The 24,329-nt window shown below is 35.7% G+C and overlaps 1 protein-coding gene across 1 annotated transcript in view; it reads right to left on the bottom strand.

Annotated features, from left to right (window-relative positions):
* Positions 1-24,329, bottom strand: part of VPS50 (VPS50 subunit of EARP/GARPII complex) — a 76,318-nt gene that overhangs the window by 21,271 nt on the left and 30,718 nt on the right. The window contains exons 14-22 of the mRNA XM_009085956.4: positions 21,620-21,717; positions 20,838-20,932; positions 20,105-20,203; positions 16,739-16,829; positions 15,066-15,242; positions 12,936-13,054; positions 11,373-11,479; positions 3,474-3,595; positions 165-245 (exon numbers count right to left, since the gene is read on the bottom strand). Of these exons, the coding sequence (XP_009084204.2) occupies positions 165-245; positions 3,474-3,595; positions 11,373-11,479; positions 12,936-13,054; positions 15,066-15,242; positions 16,739-16,829; positions 20,105-20,203; positions 20,838-20,932; positions 21,620-21,717 (989 nt within the window). The remainder of the gene's footprint in view (positions 1-164; positions 246-3,473; positions 3,596-11,372; positions 11,480-12,935; positions 13,055-15,065; positions 15,243-16,738; positions 16,830-20,104; positions 20,204-20,837; positions 20,933-21,619; positions 21,718-24,329) is intronic.

The raw sequence follows: 24,329 nt of genomic DNA, 5'->3' as shown, positions 1-24,329 counted from the left end.
ACATCACGAAACTAAGCCTTTGTTATGAGACAAAGGTTTATTAGATACATTCACACTGAATGTGAAAAGAGGAAAAAAATCAAAAAGCCATGATGAAATATAATTCCTGAACATCACACACAGACCTCTATCCCACTGAGCATTAACAACATCCAGGTACTTACCAGATCAATCAGACTCTCCTGGATTCTGTTCAGTGTGGTGCGTAATCTGCTGCTACTGAGGCCCAATCCTGTTGATTCAAACTGGAAGAAATACATTCTACTTAAGTTAGGAAAGAACACCTATTTGGTTTAAACTTTAAAGTTATACAGCAAAACTTGAGCTTGCAAAGACTATCTACAACTCACATTAAAATGTTAGCACAAAATCACAACCACACAAAATGAAAAGAAAATCAACAGAGGTCACAGCACTCAACACTTCACTGGTGTGTAGAATGACCTAAGTATCTTCCATGAAGATGACAGTGGATCATTCATACCAATAAAACATCCAGTATCTTTTATTGTTATAATTCTGTATTTAACTGCAGGACTCTAGATTTTCTCATTTGGGTGATGAGCCTGGAATGGTGCCCTACAACACCGTCTCTGAGCCTTGCATTCACACCACACCCAAGTCAAATGGTTTTCCCTCCTCTTTCTCGCTATACAATCCCTTGTAATCATCAAATATATACCTTGCATAAGTAAAAATTATAACCATTGATCTTTATAAACAATCATTATTACTTAATGCCTAAGAAGGTCTACCTCAGAAATGTGCCATCTTCATGCTCATGGCTCAGGAGAGTATGGGGCTGATGCTCAGCTGGGATATATAGTTAAATATATCTATGCTATATATATATGTATTTACTTTATTTATATATGTATACACATGCATATATATAGCTACACTAAATTCCTGCTAAGTGCAATGGATTATACAAACTGAAGGTCTGATTTGACACGCATAATTATTGTAACTTCTATCTTCTACTGTTAATAAAACCCCCCAACAAACTAACACTACAAAGAAAGTGGAAACGGGATGTGTAACAAACACAAATTTAAGTCAACAGCCTGGAAGGATTTGAATACAGTTCTGGTATGTGATGCACACCAAAAGGCAATTTGCTGAACATTATTTAGGGCATTGTTGTATGCTGCATTATTAGACTTCCTTTCAGTAGGCTGAATCAGGGAAGGAAGGATCTGAGTTTATGTGACCTCCTCCCCTCTGTGTGAATACAGACAGGTATAATTTAGGTCCCTATTTACTGCATCTGAAGTTTCAAATTTAAAATGTCCATCTGCCCCAATCCTTCCATACATTAAATGACAATTTACATCTGAGTTGAATTCCCACTGGAAGTACACTCTGATGAAATCTATAACCTGATCTAGGAGACAAGTTCACAAGAACAGAACCTCATGGCTCCACTATGAACATTTCACTCATCAGTACAGCTGACTCCATTCGAGTTTTCTGCTATTTCTATTTTTAGAACTATAGATTTTTAAATTCCATAAACTGATGAGCTAGTAAGGCTAGTAAGCAGAGCATTAAATAATTTGCAAAAGAATTCTGTTCATCACCAATTTTTCCTCTTATCATTAACCTCTTATCGTAATTACCTCTTATAATAACCTCCTATAGTTATTTTAAAAAGTAAGTTTACAAATTATTGCAATGTCCTGTCAAATAAAAAAAAGAAGAAAAGAAAACTCATCTCAGTTTGTTTCTGCTAAAAACTATTTTGTGGCATGTTCATGAATGCCTTAAATTTTAGTGAGTAGATGTTAAATACAGGCAAATATTTTTGTTTTTTCTTGATCCAGTATTTGAGATAAGGCAGGCTTAATTTGCAGCCCACAAATAAAAGAAGTTTTGAAAACCAATTCTGGTTACAACACTGTGTTTAATTTTTGGAAGTGAAGAAAGCTAATACTGATTACATAGGATAATGATTTGAAGAAGGTCTGGAAAAAGCAATGACAGCATCATGAACAGACATAGAACTCAACATATATATTTTAAATCCCTGGTTTTCATTAAGCTGGCAATGAACTCTGTATAACCAACCACTCTCCTTAGGTGTGTACTAACTCACATATACAAAATAACCATAATATTCACAAATTATTTTAAACATTTAAGGAAGTTATACCAGCATACTCTAAGAATCCCATTTGACATTATTTTCTGAACAAAAATAAAACAGGAACTCTCTGAGTGGTCTAAATCACATACCATCACCCATCTCTAATTTCTAAAGGTTTAGAAACACTATGGGGAGTGAGGACATTTAAGCAGCATTACAAGAGGGTTTATTACAATCATAAACCCTTGCAAGCATTGTGTTTCCCATGAAAACAATCTGTCAAAACAAATACTAGGCACAGTACAAAAACATCACAATTTTACCACCCATCTGCTAGAACATTTACCTGCCTAGCACTGTGCTGCTCTCTGTTAGAAGCACAGAGTGAGGAAGCTGGTATGGACTTCAGAAACACAAAACAGGAGGTGCAAAAAAAAGAACAATAAATGCAACACAATGCGAATAGCAAAGCAACTAAGCCAATGGAAACCAATTATCTTAACAAAACAAACCAAAAAGCTCCAAACCAAACCCCAAACAAACAAAAAAACAAAAAACCCAACAAAAGGAAAACACCCTCCACCCAATGTTGTAAACATAAATTGCAAACACATTTGTCCTGCCAAATAGTTCAAAACATTTTAGAACCAAATGTTGAGTCTGAAAATTCATTACCATTTGCCAACAAATTATGATGGATTTGGAACCCCTCAACACTGTTACTTGTGGAGTCATTTAGGGGCCAAGATAGGAGAAATGTTTTCACATGCAGCTATTAAGACAATTCTATTGACAGCTGATCTATATTATATAAAGACATTGCCAACAAGCATTTTTTCAACTACAAGATCACTCAAAAAGCCATTGTTTTTATTAATGCAAGTAGTTTGGCAGGAAAATACTAGATATGAAAAAGTGCCTTTCAAATCTCTTAAACTTAAGTCACTACATGGCCCCCTTTTCCTACATTTGCTATTCTCATGTAAACTAGAGAAATACATACAGAAAAATTCAATCACCTTCTATTGTCTAGCTCATACCACCCTCCTTCTGCAATCTCCTTTGCTACCCACTTTCCACCACTACCTCTAGGTATTTCACACTGTCTTTCCTCCTTTTCAATAGTGCTGGGAAAAAGAATAGAGAATCTATCTATTCAAAACATAATATGATTAATGTCTCACTGACAATAACGCTCCCAGTACTTCCTTCCCTTATTGCTGATCTAATCAACCTTTTCTTACTCCTACATTAAAATCCATTTTATTGCCACTAATTTTTCTGGGAATTACATATTAGGTAGCATTTTAGGCAAAGAAATCTCCTCTGTATTTTCATTCTCTATGTACAGTGATACTTGAAAATGAAAAATGCTTCTACCTACCATGTCATTTCGGCCAAAAAATGTATAGACTGCATACAGATAGTAATCAAAGAGCTGGGACATGAAGTGGATCACATCAAATGCAATAGGCTTCAGAATATTCATCATCTGCATGTATTTCCCTTAAAAATTAAATAGAGAAGATCAGTTTCCTCAGCACAAGCGCTACAAAGACAGTTCAGACAAACTCAAAGCCAACTTTACCAAGGGTATTATATAGCCTTCATCAGTTATTAACAACAACTTAATAGTTTACAGATTGGAAAGGTTTTAAAACAAAGCTAAAATGATGGCTTAAGACACCACAATTGTTTCAAGACTTCTCAAAATACAGATGTTAATCCATATCCAAATGTCTTCAACCATTCTCAGCCTTCTGGTACCAAATTCAACACACAGCTGTCTGGATCCTCTACAAGTTTCAGCTTCATTAAGGTAAAAATAATAATCTGCTAAAGCAATGTCTGGCAAACACTATATAAAGCCACTGAAGATTTTATGCTTTAGTGTGTTTATATATGGACATATGTGTCACCGACATGTTTTATGAAAAATCCTTTCCTTAGGATTTTTTCCTCCTGAGAAGCTGAGAGGCCTCAGGAACAAAATGTAAACAATGATTATCTGCTGCTGTAGAATGCAACAGGTGGATCTGTGATTGGTGTCGTGGTTGTTTCTAATTAATGGCCAATCACAGTCCAGCTGTCCAGACCATCTCGGTCAGCGAGAAATCTTTGTTATTCATTTCCTTTTCTATTCTTAGCTAGCCTTCTGATGAAATCCTTTCTTCTATTCTTTTAGTATAGTTTTTAATATAACATATATCATAAAATAATAAATCAAGCCTTCTGAAACATGGAGTCAACTTTCTCGTCTCTTCCCTCATTCTGGGACCCCTGAGAACATCATGGCACATATGGATATTTTTCAAGCAATAGAAAAACACAGTATAAAAATGATATGTCCAAGACTGGATTTTACCCAACAACTGTAGGAGCTATGTGCTTCACATCAGTGATACAGCATTTTCTGCTTTCCTTCCTTTCTATGCTGTGGTAAGACTCTCAAGTAGTTTTAAGTTTGAACTGCTTCCAGAGGGACAGACTATGAGTAAAGGAGGATGCCAGTACCCTGGCACATCCAGGGAGAAGAATAACTCCTTCTGTTCCTTACTATTCTCTGTTGTAACATATTGGACTTTGGAAAATAAATTGTTTTAAAAATAATGAAAAAACCCCAGCTTCAGGATCTTCATCTATATGTTATCTGAATCAAAATGATCATAGGACTGGGAGCCCAAAAGGGATTTTTCCCTACAGACCTAGTTCACAGGGCCTATGGTTTTCACTTATTTTTGTTTCCAGTACAGGACATGGCTCTTCATTGGATCATAAAAGAAGCACACTTAATGAAAACCCTGATATTGCAGAGACCCCACATTTCCTGCTAGCTACCTCAAAAATAACATCCTGTGGGCCCTTTTACTGTTCTAAAAACATAACATATAACAAATGCTATTTTGTTACCAACAAACTGTTGGGTTATTATAGTAAGAGACAGACAGCAATTTTTAAAGCAAAACACAAATGCAGTCCACCCCAGTACATAGGATACAGCAGGTCATTTCACAAATTGTCATATTCCAGACATGTTTAGATGTGACAGGTTGGAAAAATTACAGGAAGGTGCTAAAATAATTTCTTTTTCCTGTAGTCAACAACACTAATCTTCAAGTTAATACTATGCCCAGAGAAATAATCTACTAATAGATAGAGAAAATATGGGTTTAATCAGAGAAACTGGGTAGCCAAGAAACAAAAACTAAATTTTAATAATAGGGGAGTTATTTGAATTTTTCAAGCAAGTAATTGTGTAGGTCAGCAAAGATAACTAAGTTGAAACATGTATGATATAGCTACATACCTGATAAAATGGCAGAGCACTAGAGTAAGAACCAAGCAATAGCCTGACATTGTCACCTTCCAGGTTTCTAATTTAGACTCCTTAATGAATACTACATGACTACATCCCTGTCTGCTAAGACACACAAGCATATGTTTTGTTATTTTTAGAGATGTGACACAGGTTGTAATAATTGATATTTGTCACTTTAGCCGTTTTGTTAACTCTATACTACTCAATTATTAATGTTTTGACCCACAGCATTGTGAACAAACTGAAAAGTGGACTTAAGAAATTCTATTTGTCTTCTAAAAGCAAAAATGCAATGCACAGTCCAATGTGAAAATTTTTGGATGTTTGTGAAAGGATGGTACTGGTACCCTAATTAAAGCAAGTGTCACCTTCATCTGTCCTATCTGAATATTCTGTATTGGACAGGCTGACTTTTTCCACTTACTTTGTGATAAACACATTTTTAAAGTTGCCTGCTACCCAATATGAGTGATGAGTCACAACCTGGACAGTTAAAGACTTCCAAGTATCTGTGCAGCTGGCATCAATATTGAAGGTAATCTCTTGGGCAATGTCTTATGCTTTTCCAAAGGGCTATGCACTACACACTGCCCAAGTACTGTACCTATAAAAATCTTCCAGTGCCAAGAACATTTCTCTATTACTACATCACTCAGCATCTTGACACAACAAGTGTTCCAAGAACATTTCCTCCTTGATGCACTCTCTAACAGGACACCAGTTTTTAACGTCTACGCATTGTTTCCGATACCTGGGCTGAAGGTACTGTTTTGGGTTAAAAAGGGATATATAGGAATACTTCCAAACAGCACAAACACAGTTCAAAGCCATATCAAAATAGAAATTTCCAGAAATACTTGAAAAAAAACTGTTTAAAGTTTCAGCAACTGAAAGTAGTTTGAATTTCTAGAGGCTCTAGATAGCTTGAACTGCTGAACATTTGCCAGGTTTCTTTTGCAGAACTCCTTCTGTACTTAAGGATAGCAAGTAGAGAGCATTCTTTATCAGACTAATCTATGCAAAACTGATGCACCTCACAAATTAGCATACACAGATTTTTGCCAATAAATCTTTACCAAGCCAACCTGGTAAAGTAAGCTTTAAACTAGGAAAGATGGGGTAAGGGGGAAGTTACAGTAACAATGCAAGCAGAAAAATAAAGTTTAAGTGGGATACCTCCAGCAGGTAAGAGCAGCCAAAGACATAAGACAGGACTATGGGACATCCCCTTGCACTCCCACTGGGATATTGACACACTCAAATACCTCCATGAAGTGCCTGTACACCAGTGCACACAGTAGGAACAAACAAGAAGAATTAGAGATGTGTATGCAGTCACAGGGCTTTGATCTCATTGCAGCTAGGGAGGTATGTTGGGATAGCTTGTGTGACTGGAATATTGTCATGAAGGGCTACATGCTGCTAAGGAAAGACAGACCTGGAAAGCACAGTGCTGGGAGTGGTGCTGGATGTGAGGTAACACCTGGAATGTATCACGCTCTGTCTTGGGTGGATGATGAGTCAGTTCAGAGCCCAAGTGTCAGGATAACAAGGCAGACTAGTAAGGGTGACACTGTCAGGGGTTTTTGCTACAGGCTGCCTGATGAGGAGAAGGAAGTGGATGAAGTCTTTTAACAGACAAGTAGAAGCAGCCTCATGGTCACAGGTCCTGGTTCTCATAGGGAACTTCAGTCATCCTGACATCTGCTAGAACAAAACAGCAAAGCACAAACAGTAAAGCATTGACACCAACTTTCTGACAGAGATGATGGAAGATACCAGTGAGGAACGGTGTGTTGCTCAACCTTATACAAACAAGGAAAGCCTTGTTAAAGGTGTGAAGGTTGGGGACAGCCTTGGCTACAGTGACCATGAGATGGTGGAGTTCAGTATCTTGCATGAAGGAAGCAAGGCAGCAAGCCAAATGGCAACCCTGGGCTTCTCGAGAGCTAACTTTAGCATCTCTGGGGATGTTTTTGGAAGAATCCCATGGGGATGGGCTCTGCAGGAAAAAAGGGTCCAAGAGAGATGGTCAATATTCAAGCACCACTTCCTCCAGGCTCAAGAATGGTGCATCCTGATGAGCAAGAAACTGGGCAAAGGGGGCAAGAGAGCAGCATGGATGAACAAGGAAAATCTGCCAAAAGTCAGATTTATATAGGACATATACAGGAGGTAGAAGCAGGGACAGGCCACTTGGAATGAATATAGAGATGTTGCTGGAGTGAGTAGACATTAAAACAAGAAAAGCTAAGGCCCACCTGGAATTAAATCTGGTCAAGAATGTCAAGGACAACAAGAAGGGCTTCTTCAAATACATCAATAACAAAAGGCCTGGTGGTAAATGGAGAAGGAACCCTGGTGAGGGGACACAGGAAAGGCTGATATACCAAATGCCTTCTGTGCATCAGTCTTCACTGACAAGACCTTGGGAATCCCTGACCCAGGTGACTAGGAAAAAGGAATGGTGGAAGGAAGACACACATTAAGAGCTAAAACGCTGTTTTGAAGGAAGAAGTGCAAAGTCTGTTGAAAGACTGTGTGATTTAAGGTTTTTTAAGTCAGAAGAGGTTCTGTGTTATGTCTCCAATCACTCACTTCAGCTAACAACTTCTGCTGTGAGGTCTGTCATCACTATTTTCTTGCAAGATAGTGGGGTTTAAAGCAAGCAAAATCTAAGAATTTGTCCTCAAAACCCATTCTTAACACAAGCAAAAATAAGGCCAAAAAAAGCATTAAAACCCATCAATATAAGAAATACCCACTAAACTATTTCTTAGGTCAGAATTATATTAACTAAGAGATCACTGAATCAATATATACAATGACATAATCATTAATTATTCTTCTTGATATATAGTGCTTAGTTAAACTATTCCATACAAATTTAATACAGGTTGATTCTTCCTTTACATTTTAAGTCAACATGCAATGGCTTGATAGGAAAAATTAACCTTATAAATTAGTCTAATGGCTACTTTATACTACAAGAGAGCTAATTACTTTAGTTAATGTGAGAAAAACCTGATAAATTAAACTCTTCACTTGAAATTCAAACAAAATTGTAGCCACTCCCACTTCAATTATACATTAGCAACTCATTAATGTAGTTTATAAATATTAAACTACTTTTTAAATTATTCATTTACCCTCCATACAAAGCATACAACACATAGAAATGTGCTTCAAAATGGTTAAAAACACTGTCATACTCATTCAGTATGACACATTGGGCACTACTACTTTCCTAAAAAGTAAGACAATAGTTTCTGTTTCTTGATTGGGCAACTTAAATCTGCATCTTCATCACTATGACTGAAAAACAGCAAAGAAAAACATAAAAGAGAGGGAAAAATAGTAATCCAACAACTACTGAGCCACTGTTTTAATTTTTAGGATGCGGAATTTCAGATTCTTTTGAAGAAACTATGGAAATGACAGAAACAGAAATATGGAGGCAAAATTAAGATAAATCATGGATCTAACAGAAGGGAACTGTACCAGACTAAGGTACATGACTTTCCACACAAAGGACACAGTACATTTTATCTATCTGGGATTTGGTAAAAGTAATAATATAACAAAATTGCACAGTAAATAAATGAAGCTAGAGTGTGTTGTGTGTTGGAAAAGGTAGTAACTAAAAAAGGCACTGGTGGAGTTCCTAGCAATCAGCCATCTCGTTAACATTTTCATGAATTACCCTGACACAAAAATAACAGTGATAATAGAAAAAAATAAAGAGGCACCATCAAAACAGAAAAGGATTGACATAATGTACAGGAGTACTTGATGACTGTTATAATAAGAATTGGATGAAATTCAGTAGCACAAATTGTAAATCCATGCATTTAGGGGACAATTAATAAAAAACATGCATCTTTCTACTATAAACTAGCAGCTTATCTCTTGGAAAAAACTGGGAAAGTGAGGGATCTGCTGGCTGTACAAGGTCATTACACACTGCCAGTATAAGGAAGCTGTAAGAAATCAAAAGAGGTGCAAAACAGAAGGAACTTTGGACCATGATGCAATGATAAAAGAATTGGACAATGCAGGAAGATTTCACCCAAAGTATTGCACGATTTTGATAAGATTACAACAAGAGCAGAAAATTCAAAGTTTCTGGTGGATAAATACACGGAACACTATAAATCTTGGCACATTGTTTAGCAAATCAAAGACTGAGAAGAAATAGGATGGCTTCCTGTAAAAACAGCAGAACAGTATGCATTGAAAAACAAATTTATCTGTTAAATCTCAAAATTTCTTTTGTCATAAGATCAATTCAGCAGAAAATAGGGGGATAGGGTTTTTTTTAATTTTTTTTGGCTGACAAGGCTTCTGAAATAGAATTCCTATTAGAATGAGTACTGGGAATAGAAGTATTTTTAAGCTAGAGCTCAAAACAAGCATATTTACAGGCAGTACTAAATGACATCTTCTTCCCACAGGAGGTCCTTTCCAATTCCATGTTCTAAATAACACTACTATCACTCATTACCAAAACAATATAAAACACCCCAAACAGCAGAAAACTTAAAAATTAAAAATAATTCCAGGAGGAGAACAAAAAAAAAAAAAAAAAAAAAAAATATATATATATATATATATATATATGAGCTTTTAAAATTATGTTTAATTTTGGAGTTATCAACATAATCCTCAAATAGTTTTCCTTATATAAAATCGGAAAAACAGAACTACTGCTTCACCTACTGGTACAGTGTTTTATGGCAGGGACAGAGGCTGGAGTTTGCATGAAAGTGCCATGAGTGGTTTCTTTATTCAATCCTCAATTTTCTCAGAGCAAAACCTTATACCAGAAAGAGCAAACAAACCTCTCTCACCCAAGTCACAGATCAATCACAGAAAAGTCACAACAGAATGAACTCTCATTTCAGGTCTATACGGTAAATGCTTAAGGAAAAGAAAGGTTTTAGCAAACCTGCCAAAAAGATTAAGAAAATTAATTCCTGACTTTCATGCTGCCCTCAACAACAGCAAAAGGTGCTATAGCCAGGTATTGGAGTAACCTTTTTTAAAAGGGTTTACTCTGAAGTGCAACAATCATTTTCAAACTTCGGAGGCAAACCTCATTAATGCAACACATACAGAATTCCTCTCTCTCCTGCCTACTCAGACAAATTTAGGCAGTTGCTTTCCCTTCTCTATAAATAAAGCAGAAGTCAGCAGCAGAAAATTGCTACTGTACAATTATCTAGACATCACACAGAAGGCATGATCAAGGAAAATCAATCCCATCACATCCAGAATTGGAGGCCAGTGTTTTCATAGAAAAGTTTGGCAAGAAAAGCCCTCAAGAAGTGGCCTAGTGCAACCTCCTGCTCAGAGCAGGCCTAAAGACACAAGGCTGTCCAGCAGCCTGTCCAGTCACCTCTCGATGACGCTGCAGGGATAGAGATTCCCTAAACTCCCTAGGGTTTACTGGGATGTATGAGAACTCTTTTCTCCTAGTTGATTACCATGTAGTAAAGACAGTTATTCTGAGTGTGAGAATTTGAATAATGAAATGGAAAAAAAAAAACCCTAGACATAAAATTCTTACTTTTGCAACTATTCTACTTTAAAATAAATCATTTCATAAAATACATCAGCAACATAGAGCATTAATCTTTTTGCTTGCTATATCCATTCTTCTAACACATTCAATACTACAGACAAATAAACTACCATTATAGGTCAAAACCAACATATGCAGGCAGATTAATTTTTCAGGTAAAAATAACACACAAGATATAAGCAAAGTTGTCTATTTATTTAAAGAATTTTTTAGTGCTTTATTTCTATTTTTTCTATTTTATTAACATTTTCAGAGTAGAAATAGAGCCCAACTAAGTATATTTTTCAGGGCCTTAAATATCATTTACCATATTTGCTATAATCCAGAAGTCTGCTCAAAAATCAAAAACACTTATAATAAACAACAATTATTCTACATACCAACAAGCCTTATTACATTCAGTGTAGTGTTGGTTAGAATAGGTGCATTCACTTTATTGAGGTTATAATCTGATTTCTTTCTGCTCCTCAGAGTTTCTCGAGAAACACTTAAAAAAAAAAAAAAAAACAAAATACAGCAAATGTAAAAACATTCAAGACATCCAAGTGAAATTTAGTGGAAAATGTATTATTCCTCCCCTCTTTTTTCACATGACAGTATGTCTTCCAGTGCAGAATTTTATTTATGCCAAAGCACAACAGGGTTAGGATTCTAACATTTAAGAAAGAAGCCTGACCTAATTTACACAGAATGTTGCTACAGAAGGAATTTTGACTTTTATTCTAATGCTGGAGTTCTGCAGGCCTCTGTCTTGCCCCAAAAGTCATTTTAGTCACTCTGAATCAAATTCATAATTCACAAAGAGAATAAAAACAACACAAGTCACAACAAAACAGAGGCAGATTTGTCAGTTACAGCTGAAAGTTACTACCTAGAAATATAAGCAATTTTGAGGAAGGTAAAACTAAAAAAGTCATTAACTTTTTCATAAATTTTAGTCCTGAAAGGGCAGGAAGTTGGACTCAATGATATTTATCCAACTAGACACATTTTCATTTTCTTTAAGAGAAACCCTCTGCCAGCTGCCATACCTCAAAATTATATTCTTCCAAAAATTTTAATTTCACAGCACAAACCTATAAGCAACTCTTGTTTGTTCCAAATAAATGATTTTTAACTACATCTCCACCTCTTCTTTGAAAGGAGACAGTTTACATTGTATGACTTATAGAAAGAATCATGCTAACAATATTTTATCCTAAAGAGTTATCTTGTAGCTACTCTGCTACTCTGCTTTGATCCAAGTGATGGCATTCTAGCTGTCCTGCAAACCCTACATAAAAAATGTTAGCCTGCTTCACAAAGTCTGAATGTACATCTAAGTTATACAGTGTCCTAGACATAAACTTGTTTTCAGATCCTTTTAGAGGATACAAAGTTGGCTTTTTAAATATGAATATATATATAAATAAAATACTTTTTATAAACATCAAAATAGAATATGTATATTCATTTATATATACCTATGTGTGCATTAAATAAAAAGAGAACTTAAAATTGAAAAGTACTGTCTTCAAGCTGTGGAATAATCTTATTTTTTTCTTAACCTGTAGAAGTTATTGTTCTGCAGAAGCCCAACACTCAAAGCATTTGCAAACAACCACTTTTGACACAACAGAAATTACACATATACACAAGAGCTGCAGAAGGAGGCCCTTCAGTTAACATCTACTCCTTACTAACCAGTTTTCCAGTACCTGCTTCAGAGATCCTTTATCTGCTTTCAAAATGTTCCTTTCTTCAGGTTTTCTTTGCAATAATGATGAGTGGTTTAATGTTCCTCCCCACTCTGGAGATATAAGTGCTGAGCCTTCTAACTGTGCAGGCAGCATAATGTTTACCTGATTATTATTCCACTGTTGTAGATTACAGAAACTGAACTAATTAGAATACTGAGATGAAAAGCCTGTGAATTAGACCAAGGACACACACAGCCTACTTACCTTTTTATTGGGGCATCTCCTGTCTGCTCATCCACATAATCTCTTTTCAACTCTTCAGGAACATCACTGTCACTATCATACTCTTGATATGCACTTTTTTCTTGTTCATCTGATTCATACTGGTAAAAAAAAAAAAGAAAAAATAAATTGACTGCCATTATTTTTCTTATAATATTATCACTCATTTAATGTTGCACTTTGGTCACTTTTTGGCTTTTACCTTGATTGGGATACAAATAACTTTGCTGGTTGAAAGGCTGCTGCTGACTATGTTCTTTAAAAACGAAGCAGGCAAATTATATTATATTGATTAGGTAAATACCTGCAGCATTCTATTTCAGCTATCAATAATTTGTGTTCCTTTCCAGTTGATGTATAAAGTTCCACATATTTGAGCTTTTATTATTTTCTTATAATCTGGGAAAAAAAACCCAGTAATAAATCCAAAAAATTCATCCATACAATGGCAGTAAAAAAACAAAGGAAAAAACCCCAGCACTTCATATTAGTTAATTATTATTGCAAGAAGAACCAAGCTATTATTTCACAAAAATACTTCTTTATACTGTACATATTTATTTAAGAAAATAACCCAATACCAAAAAAATAACTTGCAGTTATACAGAATGCACCTGCACTTGAAGAGAGACACTTTTCCTTAAAGCATACACTGCTTTGAAGCCACTTTATCCACAGAGTGACACAGGTAACACACTCTGGTTCCAGGATGCTTAAGAAATGGCAGCCAAAACACACCAGGGCATGTATTTTTTCAGTCACACATGCCTTAGCCCCAGGTTGCTGAGAGTTTTCAATCTAGCACTATGAAAGCACAAATTTCTGTCTGTTTTATACTTATGTTTTGTAACTCATGCAGGTTTCAAAGAGTGCCAGTAAGACCTGCAGGGCCACTACTTCTCTCATGAGCCTGAAGTTTCTGTGACAGAGGTCCCTTCAAACACAAACATTTCAGTGCTTCTGTCTCATTGACAGAAAGCAGCAGTGTGACACTTCATGCTGGCAAAAGCCAACAAAATAGCGTCTCCAACATATTCATCAGCATTTGCTACCTAGTTTTTCATCAAATGATTTAATGCTCGCAAAAGCTTAGCACAGAGTCAGACAATGTCTTCTAAAATATTCTTCGAGCTAGAAGAAACAGATTCTGAGGGGTAAAATGTTAGAAAGACCAAAGAAGGTCTGTCCTAATTTGTATACAGTTTTCATATCTCATGCAAATGTTCAGAGAGAAATAAAAACACCTCAATCTATCCATAGCCAAGAAATTAAGACAATTCTACAAACCCCTTCTACAAGTGTAAGTATGCTGCTTACAAGTCACTAAACAAAAAATATGGAAACAATGTAGGCTCTCCTTCACTGGCAGCACACCACAAGGTATCAGAGGAGTTTGAAATCACTAAGCAGCAATTACTCTTTTTTGTTCTTGAGAGGTTTTCCAGCCTCAGTAGCACAAGTTAAGCCCAAGAAAACATCATTCATCAAAGGGATAAACAATAACAAAAGCTTAAACAAAAACATGATAATGTAGCATTTAAGAGAATGGTACAAAGTGTTACATTGAAACACATTTGATCACTGATAGATTTTGACAGGCTTCTGAAAAAAAACCACACAGTTATTGCTCAGTTTTATAGAAGAACCCACAACAAAGAGAGTGTCCTGAGTGTTGCAATTACAACTAAAAATGATGTAACAAACATCAAAAAAACCACAGCAAATCACATAGGAGTGAACAAATACAACAAAAGGAGCAACCTACAACAATTCTTTCCTATGAAGCCAGAAAACAAGTCCTAAAACAATAAAATTACCTCCACAAAGAAAACTAACTTAAACCCCTGGAAAAATACAAATTGAGGTGGAACATATCTTGCTAAACTTCAGGAATGCTTGACTTCAGTGGAAAAAAAGAACTGATTCAGTGCAAAGCAAACTGAACTTTAAACAGGATGCCAGGCTTTCTGCATTTTTAAAAGCAAAGCAGCACAGTACTGCAGGCAACAGGTCCTTATACTAAGGCACTTAACCATCACTGCCTCACAAAATAAATCATCATCTACTGAAAGCACTATTTGCCTTTTTTTTTCCCCCTGAAACACTCCATACCCCATTGGAAGCTAACACATCTTCTGTCTCATCATCCTTGCTGTCGGCCTGAATCTCGAAGGGGTTTCCCCCGGCGCAGTACTGCTCAAACAGCGTCACCGTCGATGAGACCGCGGAGGCCGGCTGCTTACTCGGCGACACCGACGGGGAACGCGACTGCTCCATGAACTTAAATTCCTACCAACAGAAATAAATCATGCTTTCATCAGGCATTTTCAATATTATTATGACTCCACTTCCATAAAAACAAAGGATAACAACAAACTTGTGGACAATTAATTTTAGCCAAAGTTTGCTGCTTATTTAAACATGCTTTTCACGCTGGCTCAAGTTAACCTCCAAAGTGAGGTTATGTTGCTTGTCTTTGTACTTTTAGAAGTTTTCTGCTACAACATGCAATACAGCTGCATTCTGAAAGCATTTACTGTCTAAAACTAGGTGAAAACTAATTGTGGTTTTTATTTCACAGAAATAAGGAAATAAAAAAATACTTAAATTCTATCCAAAAATGCACTTTTCTTTACACGAGTTACCTAGTAATTTGCTACTGAAATTTTCTTGTTGATATTTTATTTTTAAAAAGTTGTCAAGATTGTTTTCTTCTCAAACCCAATGCAGCTTCTGATCACTGGGTGAGTACACAAACTTTTGCAAGTGCATTATTTTTACACCTTTTTTTTCCTAACAAAACACAACTATCTCAGATGACACACCATTTTTATCTATTAAACTTTAGCTATTGATATTCATAATAGTAAAATGTACATTTTCATTTAACTAAAGGTTCAAAGATTAAAACACATGCAACTAAAAGAACTACAAATGTTAGATCCCTGTTTTCTTAAATCAGTAACTTTCTGCCATTTTCTGCTGCTCCAGTCCCTTGAGCAGTATGTACAGACTTATAATCCCATTTCTTTATTAAAAATACTATTTTGTTTGCTGCTGGATGCTGCAGAGGGTCCTCCCTTCCTTTCCCTCCACACTTTCAGTGACCCTGTAGCCTACTGCTTACTTCTACAGCAAACTCCACAGAGGTTGCAAAATGATCTTGCTTAACATTGCTGTGCTAAAACATTTCTGAACTTCAGTTGTAGCTTTCATCACAGGCACCATGTTTTATTTGGCAAAACAAGTTAATTTCATCCACCACATGCTAAAAATAAAAAAAATCACTTCAGATGATTAGAAGGTGAGTACAGTAATTACTTGCTTTCAGTTGGACTTCACCACAGAAGAATGTTTTTTTTCCTGTCCAAATGAGGTGGTATGACCTATGTTTCCAGAAACAGATGCCAAGTTGGTACAAGCTAGTGAGTGCTCATGCAACTACTTTCAGGCACTCATGTTTTAGCATCCTACTGTCAGATAATAATTTAGAAATTAAAAACAGACATATTAACAGTACATTGAAACAGAAAAATTAAAGGTTAACATTATGCTTACAGCTCTAGCATCTTCCATAAAAACCCCTGCCTGCCTGAAACAGAAACACTAATGTTTCAAAACCATTTGAGTTTTAAGTTTCTAATATCATGAAGTAAAACTGAGGAGCTTTTAGAAGCCATTAAAAACATTTGTACATAGTTCATGGATCTTACTACTTCTTAGAACACCGTGTGTCTTAGTTATTAAATATTAATACATTTGTATATTTTATCCATACAACGTACATGAAGCTGCAAAATACTAAAGCTTGATTTAACAGGACAAAGTTCCCAGGTCTCATTCTCCAAAAACATTCTTAGTTCTTCAAGACGGGTTCTGAAACACAAATGAATACTCTTAAATGGCAGAAAGAGTAAATCACAAAGTTGGCAATTATTTCACTTCTGCACTGAAAAACTCTTTCTAAAACTGTACAAATGGCTTAAATATTTATTTTAAAGAGTAACCTTTCTTCTAACCAACAAACCATCAAAAGCTATGGCTACCAAAGCAGTGTATTTTTTTATGACACCTCCAGAGAAAGATATTCTTTGAGACTATCTCCCAAATTTGTAAACTAATTTTTTTTAGTCAAAACCATTACAAATTATAGAGGGACATGCACAAATACGCAGAAACACTGGATCTTTTTCCTCTGTAAAGTGTAGAAAGCAATATAATATACACAAACACTCCACTAGCAGCACAACAGCTTCTGAGAGCCCACATAAGACAGATACTGCTTTCAAACACACTGAAGCCAACAGAGAGCAAAAGAAAGTGAAAAGAAATAATATTCTACAGACATACCAACCTTTCAAAGAAAAACCTTAAATGGTTATTAGTCTCTAATTTTATTCATAGTTTAATTTTGCTTTGGTATCAATACAGTAATAAGGAAAAGTAATCAAGCCATTACATCTCTGCATTTCTTCCATTGTTTTTAATCAGTAGAAAAGCCTCCACTCTGTCATAGGCAGAAACATCTTTGATAAAGAAAAAAAATTTGCCACATAAATGGAACATATAGGAAAAGACAGCAATGAATGATTTTTGGGATCACACTACTCTATCTTTTCCTCTTAATATCAAGCATATTGTTTAACAAGTAACAGTTGGTAAATTATGCACTGGGTTTCTAATTAGGCAATAAAATATCCTAGGAATATCACAACTTCAATAATGAACTACAACCACCACTAAAATGAAAACTTGCTTGCCACAATGAGATAAGAAATGTGTTGAATCGTGACTACAGTTTGCTGTGTATATTTAAGCTCCTAAGTTAAATACAAATAGATTTTAAGTGCCATTTTCAGGGCATTGAGCACCCACACCTTGCAGATCTTCTCACAGTAAAGCCAACAGAAACAACAGACAGAGATGCTGTGAAAACCAGCATTAGAGATTAAAAGTCTTTGTGAAGGAGACTGAGGTGAGAGTCATAGAAAAACAAACATTCAAAAGCCACACAACAGGTTTTGTAGCATTTAGAATCTGAAACCAAGGCTCTGACAGATTATTTAAACAAACGCTCTTATTTTTTAGCAGCATGTACATTTAGAAAGGGGAATGCATGAAGACCTGATATATTCATTCTCTGAAAAGTTTAAGTGATCAGACACACCTTTTTACAAGTGAATCAGTACAAAAAGTAAATTGCACTTCAAAAATCATCTTATTGATGCTCTTTGCCAAAAGCCCATTCTGATTTATCAGAACAATCAGCTTGCACCCAAAAAAAAGCTTCCTGTATGCTCTACTACTATGTTCTCTTCTATGTTTTTTGAACCACACAGCCAATTCCTTTCAATATTTTCTCTATGTTGGCAGTTCTCCATAACACCACACTGCCCAGGAAACCACGTATGTCAAACTACACAAAGAACTGATTACTCCTGGACTCTAAGCATTTCAGTTCTGTGCAGCTTTCATGTACTAATGAATCCTTAAAAGCACTACTGCCTTTTTTTCTTCCCTCCAATTAAATATCCAAGAGAAGTGAAAGCCACATTAGCTCGATCTGAAAAGGCAAGATGCTTAAAGCTTTATATAAAACAACCTATGGGATATAGCTGTGAGACAGGTTTTTCATGTTTTTCCTTCTGAGAATGAAAATACCATCCAAATAATCTTCACAACAGCCATGCAGCACAAAACACATAGAAAGTATTAAAAGGTCTCGTATAATTTAATTCATGTCAATAAATATTTAATTGCATTTTCACAAGAATTACATTATCTTAAAAAACACAAGTTCTTACAAAAAAATAACTATTTCTATACATATGCAGTGGTGTTCCTTAACCTTTATTTTACTCAAAGAGAATTCAGAAAATTAGCCTATGATTACCTAAGCTGTTAAACATACACAGAACTGTAACAGTCAAAATTATATTTACTTAACCCAACAAGGCACTATGTGATAAGTCAGTGTAGTAAAAGATGGTTAAGTAGACCAAAATCAGCTCATGAAATTCTGTCTAGGATTCAGAAAAAAATCAAGAAATAAAAATAAGCGGCATCTCCCGACAAGACATAATGTGGATCTAATTAAAGCTCAAGTTTTTCAGACAACTGGAACTGAGGTCTTCATCAAATGACAAGAAAGAATTCCTAGGTACTAACTACCAAAGCTGGAAGAAATTCCAAACCACGTTCTCATCTTCTGAATTTAGACACTGTTTCATGTCCTCCTTGCCCTAATTTTCATACTTCATGGATTTTAGGTAGAAAGCCTCAGACTTTTCAAATGGCTCTGGATGACAGTTGTATGACAGCTCCCAAACAAGAGGACAACAGATCAAGACTAGGAAAGTAGGCATTTCCTAGAACATGGAAGGCTATATTTCTTCTCATATCTTCCTAGTTTTTACACACAGAAAGAACATAATGCTAGACAACTAGAATTAAAAAGTTTTCAATCACCCAAACCAAAACATTTCTAAAATCAAGACAACTAAAAGAAACAAACAGAAAGATAAGTCTTGATGCTGTTATAGCCATATATCATATCCAAGTCCAGAGAATGCCTGTCCATGACAACACATGACTGTCCTCATGTGATATGACAATAGAGATGACTGAAATGTAATTACATCCTGCCAACGAACAAGCTGTGAAGACATGACTCAAAAGGATGGACTCAGTTCTAAATATCTTACTTGATTCAAGACAGAATTGCATATTGAAAAAACTCCATAGTTTTGAGTCTTCTCATGATGTCACAGTCATGATGAGTCTTCTTAAGCAATAGCATAGAAAATGAAGACACAATTTTGCTACAAAGTATGGGCTTCAGTGGCATTCCTTCTCAGGATGCCAGGAGACTAGAGGCAACCCAAAAACTACTGAAATTCTACATTACAAAGTTGTTCATCTTTATCTGACTTGCCTGCTGCAGAACTACAGTTTTCCACAAACACAATGAAAACGAAGGCTTCTCTATCCTCTCCCCTTCTCCAGGGTTCAGAGCCTTATTGTCACCAGAAAACTTACTCTACAGTCAACCTCAATGCAGGAACATTATGCAGTGGAATTTCTTTGGAAAGCATTTACCAAACAATAATAAATGTCTTTAGAATCTTCTACTGCACATACAATAGTCTCACCTGTGGTATGTTTTGAAATAGTTAACACTTTGTTTTCTGATAGATTCTTGCAAAACTTCAGACTTACTGCCACAAAATTCTTCTCCAACCTGCATCAGCCTAGAGTAATAAATCAAAGTTTAGACATACTTATTGATTTCTTAATACTGCTGTTCCAACTGTGAGCATAGATGTATCTTCATAAACACAGATTACCAACATTACATTGCAATGTTAAGGTTGCATTCCACAAAAGTTCATGTCTCATTTTCTTTCAAATCCTATCATTGTGTGCCATACACATAGAGACAAAGAGCCATAACCAAAATAAATGTATTTTTTAGAGCCCAGTACACAGGGCAAGCTGTCAGTTCACAGTCTCAATCTGTCATTTTATTACCAAAACAGAAGGATATACTATTGCACAGGTTGCCAGTACCACATCATTTTTCTGCTTGACTCAGACCCCCTTTAAAAGCTCTTAGAAAAAAAATTGCTAGAGCTGCACATACCTTATCGTAAAAGGAGACAACACTGAAATCATATCACACTTAAGCAGCAAAGCAGTTCATGCTACCTCTCCTAAATACATCCTCATAAACTCTCACATATAGAAGAATTGCTCTTCAAGCTATCAGCACATTTGAATGAAACTGGCATCAAAATGCAAATATCAGCCTTAATCAACAGTGCTATCTGATCAGAGCTCATTTGTGGACATGCACTTAGAGGTCTTACGACCACACCAGCATACCTGCTGATAACATCAAGTACAAATATGAAGTCATCGTATTTGAAGTTAGACAGATCTGTTCCCAGAAGATATGTTTTCACTTTCAATTGAACATCCTACAAAACACAAACAAGTTTTTGTGTACTTAATACACTGATAACAAAAAGTGAAGGCTTGGATGCCTGGTTCACTAACATTTGTTGGTTGCTTGCAGTTAAAAATTATTTTTTTGAGATTTAGAATAGAATTCCATTTTCTGTAACATGGGTAATTTCTCTAAAACAATTTTATAATCCGTTTCTTTAGCACTTTGTACCACAGATAAAGTCAATCCTAGATACTTTATTGTCAATGCAAAAACAGAACTCAGCTTTTTCATTATAGATTTTGGGTGACATTGCACACCAAACTGATGCAGCAATCACACCAGGAATACCACGAAACCAATCAGGTTCACAAGGCTCCAGATTCTCCAGAGCTATGGCTATACCAGAAATATAAAGCATTATACAGAGAAAAGCACATGAGAAGAAAAGACATTGTTTGGCAGCACACAGGTTGAAAGAAAGGTGATCAGACTAAAAGTCCTGTTACTATGTTTTGGTATCTTGACTGAGTATGGAAGCATTGCAACCACTGAGTCATAGAAATTATATTTCCATGGTCACTTTAAAAAAGCCAGTTTAAAAAAAATCTGGAGGCATATTTTAAGAACATTAATATAAATATTACCATAATTAATACTGGAGAGGTGGAAGGGGGGAAATAAATACTTAGAGGGAAACAAAATTCAAAACCCATACCTGCCATATTCGTGAAAGCCCATGCTCCAATTTCTTTTTTACATAGTTGCGGTCAAAACTGTTCTCTTCAGTTCCAATCACATTGTTGCCATCTGAAACTTCAGGTTAAAGGCATTTTAAGTATTTTCAAAAGCTTTGAAAGTTATCCTACACAGAATTACATTTCCTTAGCTATTGCCATATTATTATTGATTATGCAAGCTCCAGAAAAACTACTTTGCTCTAAACTTTTGAACAGAAATTAATAATGCACATATAAGCATACAAGCACTATAAGCAAATGCAGACCAGGAGAGTTTCATCACCTGCATACCAAACACCTGTCCCAGTAGAGTTCCTTAGGTAGTAATGTACTGCAAGGATCACAATAAGAGCTCATCCTAACTGACCCTTGCAGTTCTTCATTACTAGGCTTCACAGCTTTTTCCAGACAAACTCCTGGCTTAGCTTCACCTTCCTTAGAGAAAAGAGCAATTTTTCATGTCTAATTTTGTTGTCTACTGAAGAAGAGCCGGGAAACATAAACAAGGTACATATGTCCTCCGTTTGTCAGCACCATGAGATTTTTATCAACAATGTAAGTGTTCTTTCCTTGTCATGCCTTGCCCTGAATCCAGACCAAGATGAATATCATGTAAATATTGTGAGCACCTTACTAAAGAGGCCAGAAGGAATGGGAGGCTGGATACAAGATTTTTATCAGCCTTTTCAGATGTATGCAGATGTATTTCAGATGTATGCAGAACAGACCCTGCAGCATTGTCTGGACTACCACATATTAAGAAGAATGAAAGAAAAAACATCCACTAATAGGAATTGTTATGACTTGTATCAGACACTGACAATTCAATTAAACCAAAATAACAATAGAGCACAGCAGTCTGACCATGTTTTGATTGTATCTCCTTCAGATCATCCAGTGCTCCCTGTCAAGTGAGCAGTTTTCTTCTGTAACAATCACCAATTATAAATAGCACTTAGCAGTGCCTCATTCTCCCAGTCCTAGGCCAGACTCTTTTTAAGTAGAACAGTGTCATGTACATCGTCCTTCTCCTCATCAACCATCTGGTTTCTGATTTAAACCTTTCCAGAGTATGTTTCTCAGAAAAAGTACTATTGCCTATTATAAAAAATATTTATATAAGCTTAACAGAAACAACAAAAATATTGGATCTTTTATATCTGTATCTTCATTTAAATTAAAAAAAAATGTGGGGAATATGAATACTTAGAAGGATGCTGGCCTTGCTTGATTTCTTTCAGATGGAGCCATAAGGTGTGGCTGGACATGTTATTAAATTATGAACTTTATCTAACACTGCCTTATCTGTAAGCTAGGGATTACAGCCATGAACATACATACACTACCAAGAACTACTGGCAACCTAGTTGAGTTAGTGTGCCCACAAGGCTGGAACTCAAGAACACAGAACCAGCACAATACCCACCCAGAATGTAAAAGTTCCAGTATAGTGAATTGAATAACTCCTCATCAAAATTTAAAAACATAATAAAATACAGTCCAGAATTTGGATTTATATTAGGGATATTCATTTTTCAAGGCTGCAAATCTGCCTTCAACTTTTTCCTGTGTTAAGACATTGAGACTGCTTTTGCAGGTTAACTGAGAATCTACCCTAATAACTCAAAATGAGATGATAAAAGGCTGTTTTATGTGCAAACAAGACCACTTAATTCCATCCTATATCTACTGTTGCAGGGGATGCAAAAAAAATGTTCCTTTTGAAAGAAAAAATCATAGAACAAATACTACCCACTGCCTACATAAATCATAATTTACTAACTGTACCTAAATATGCTCATCTTCTGAAAGTAATAATTCTGACAAATTCATTTTCCTGATCTTCTATGGAAGATTAAATTAAACACAAACAGACAGAATCTAAGAATCTAATTTCTATGAACAGAAAACCTCTAAGTGGATTTAACCTTTTCCGGCCTATCAAGGAAACAAAACCAACAATCTTAGCCAGAGCACACTCTGTGTGTGTCTGCAACCTCCTCTCTTTTGAACTTCTGCAGACTGAAGGCAATGCTAAACAAGTCAGTGTCTTTGACTTGTTCTCTAGATTAAGACCATAGTCCCTGTACTCCCAAACTGCCATTCATGAAGGAATGGTTGGACAGACACTGCAATATAGATGTTACTGTTCACTAAAAAAATCAATGGAATATTCTCTCTCTGTCAGTCTCCCAGTGGTCTTGGTTTATCACCAGTCATGCTAAGAGGTCCTGTTTCCAGTCTTTTAATGAACTGCACTGCAGCTAATTTCACACACTTAAACACATTAATTTAGGATAATTTCCTTGAAAATCAAGGACTGCACAAGCATTTAAGCATTTACACATTTTGCATCGAGGAATTTGGAACAGGCACATATATTCATAACTCCATATAAAAATAAGGATCAAAACCACCCAGGAGGTATTATTCTAGATGCCTGATTTAAATACAGTGATTCTTCAGGTTTTTCAGTATTTCTCAAACTTCAAAAAGGCAGCTTTCAGTCATAACAAAAGGTTTTTGTTTAATCCCTGAATGGTAGAGGAAAGCAAAAAAAAAAAAAAGGACTCAATCAAATCTCTGTCTTCTAGCTTCACTCTTTGAATACTAAGCAGGTCTTGCACAGAATTTACACAGAACTATAAAGGAAACATTTTGAAAATTAAAATGGTCGAAATTGAATTT

The sequence above is a fragment of the Serinus canaria genome, chromosome 2, assembly GCF_022539315.1.
Source record: "Serinus canaria isolate serCan28SL12 chromosome 2, serCan2020, whole genome shotgun sequence".
In the NCBI taxonomy this organism is placed as follows: domain Eukaryota; kingdom Metazoa; phylum Chordata; class Aves; order Passeriformes; family Fringillidae; genus Serinus; species Serinus canaria.
Note: the sequence above shows the minus strand (reverse complement) of the source record. Positions and strands in the feature narration are given on the sequence as shown.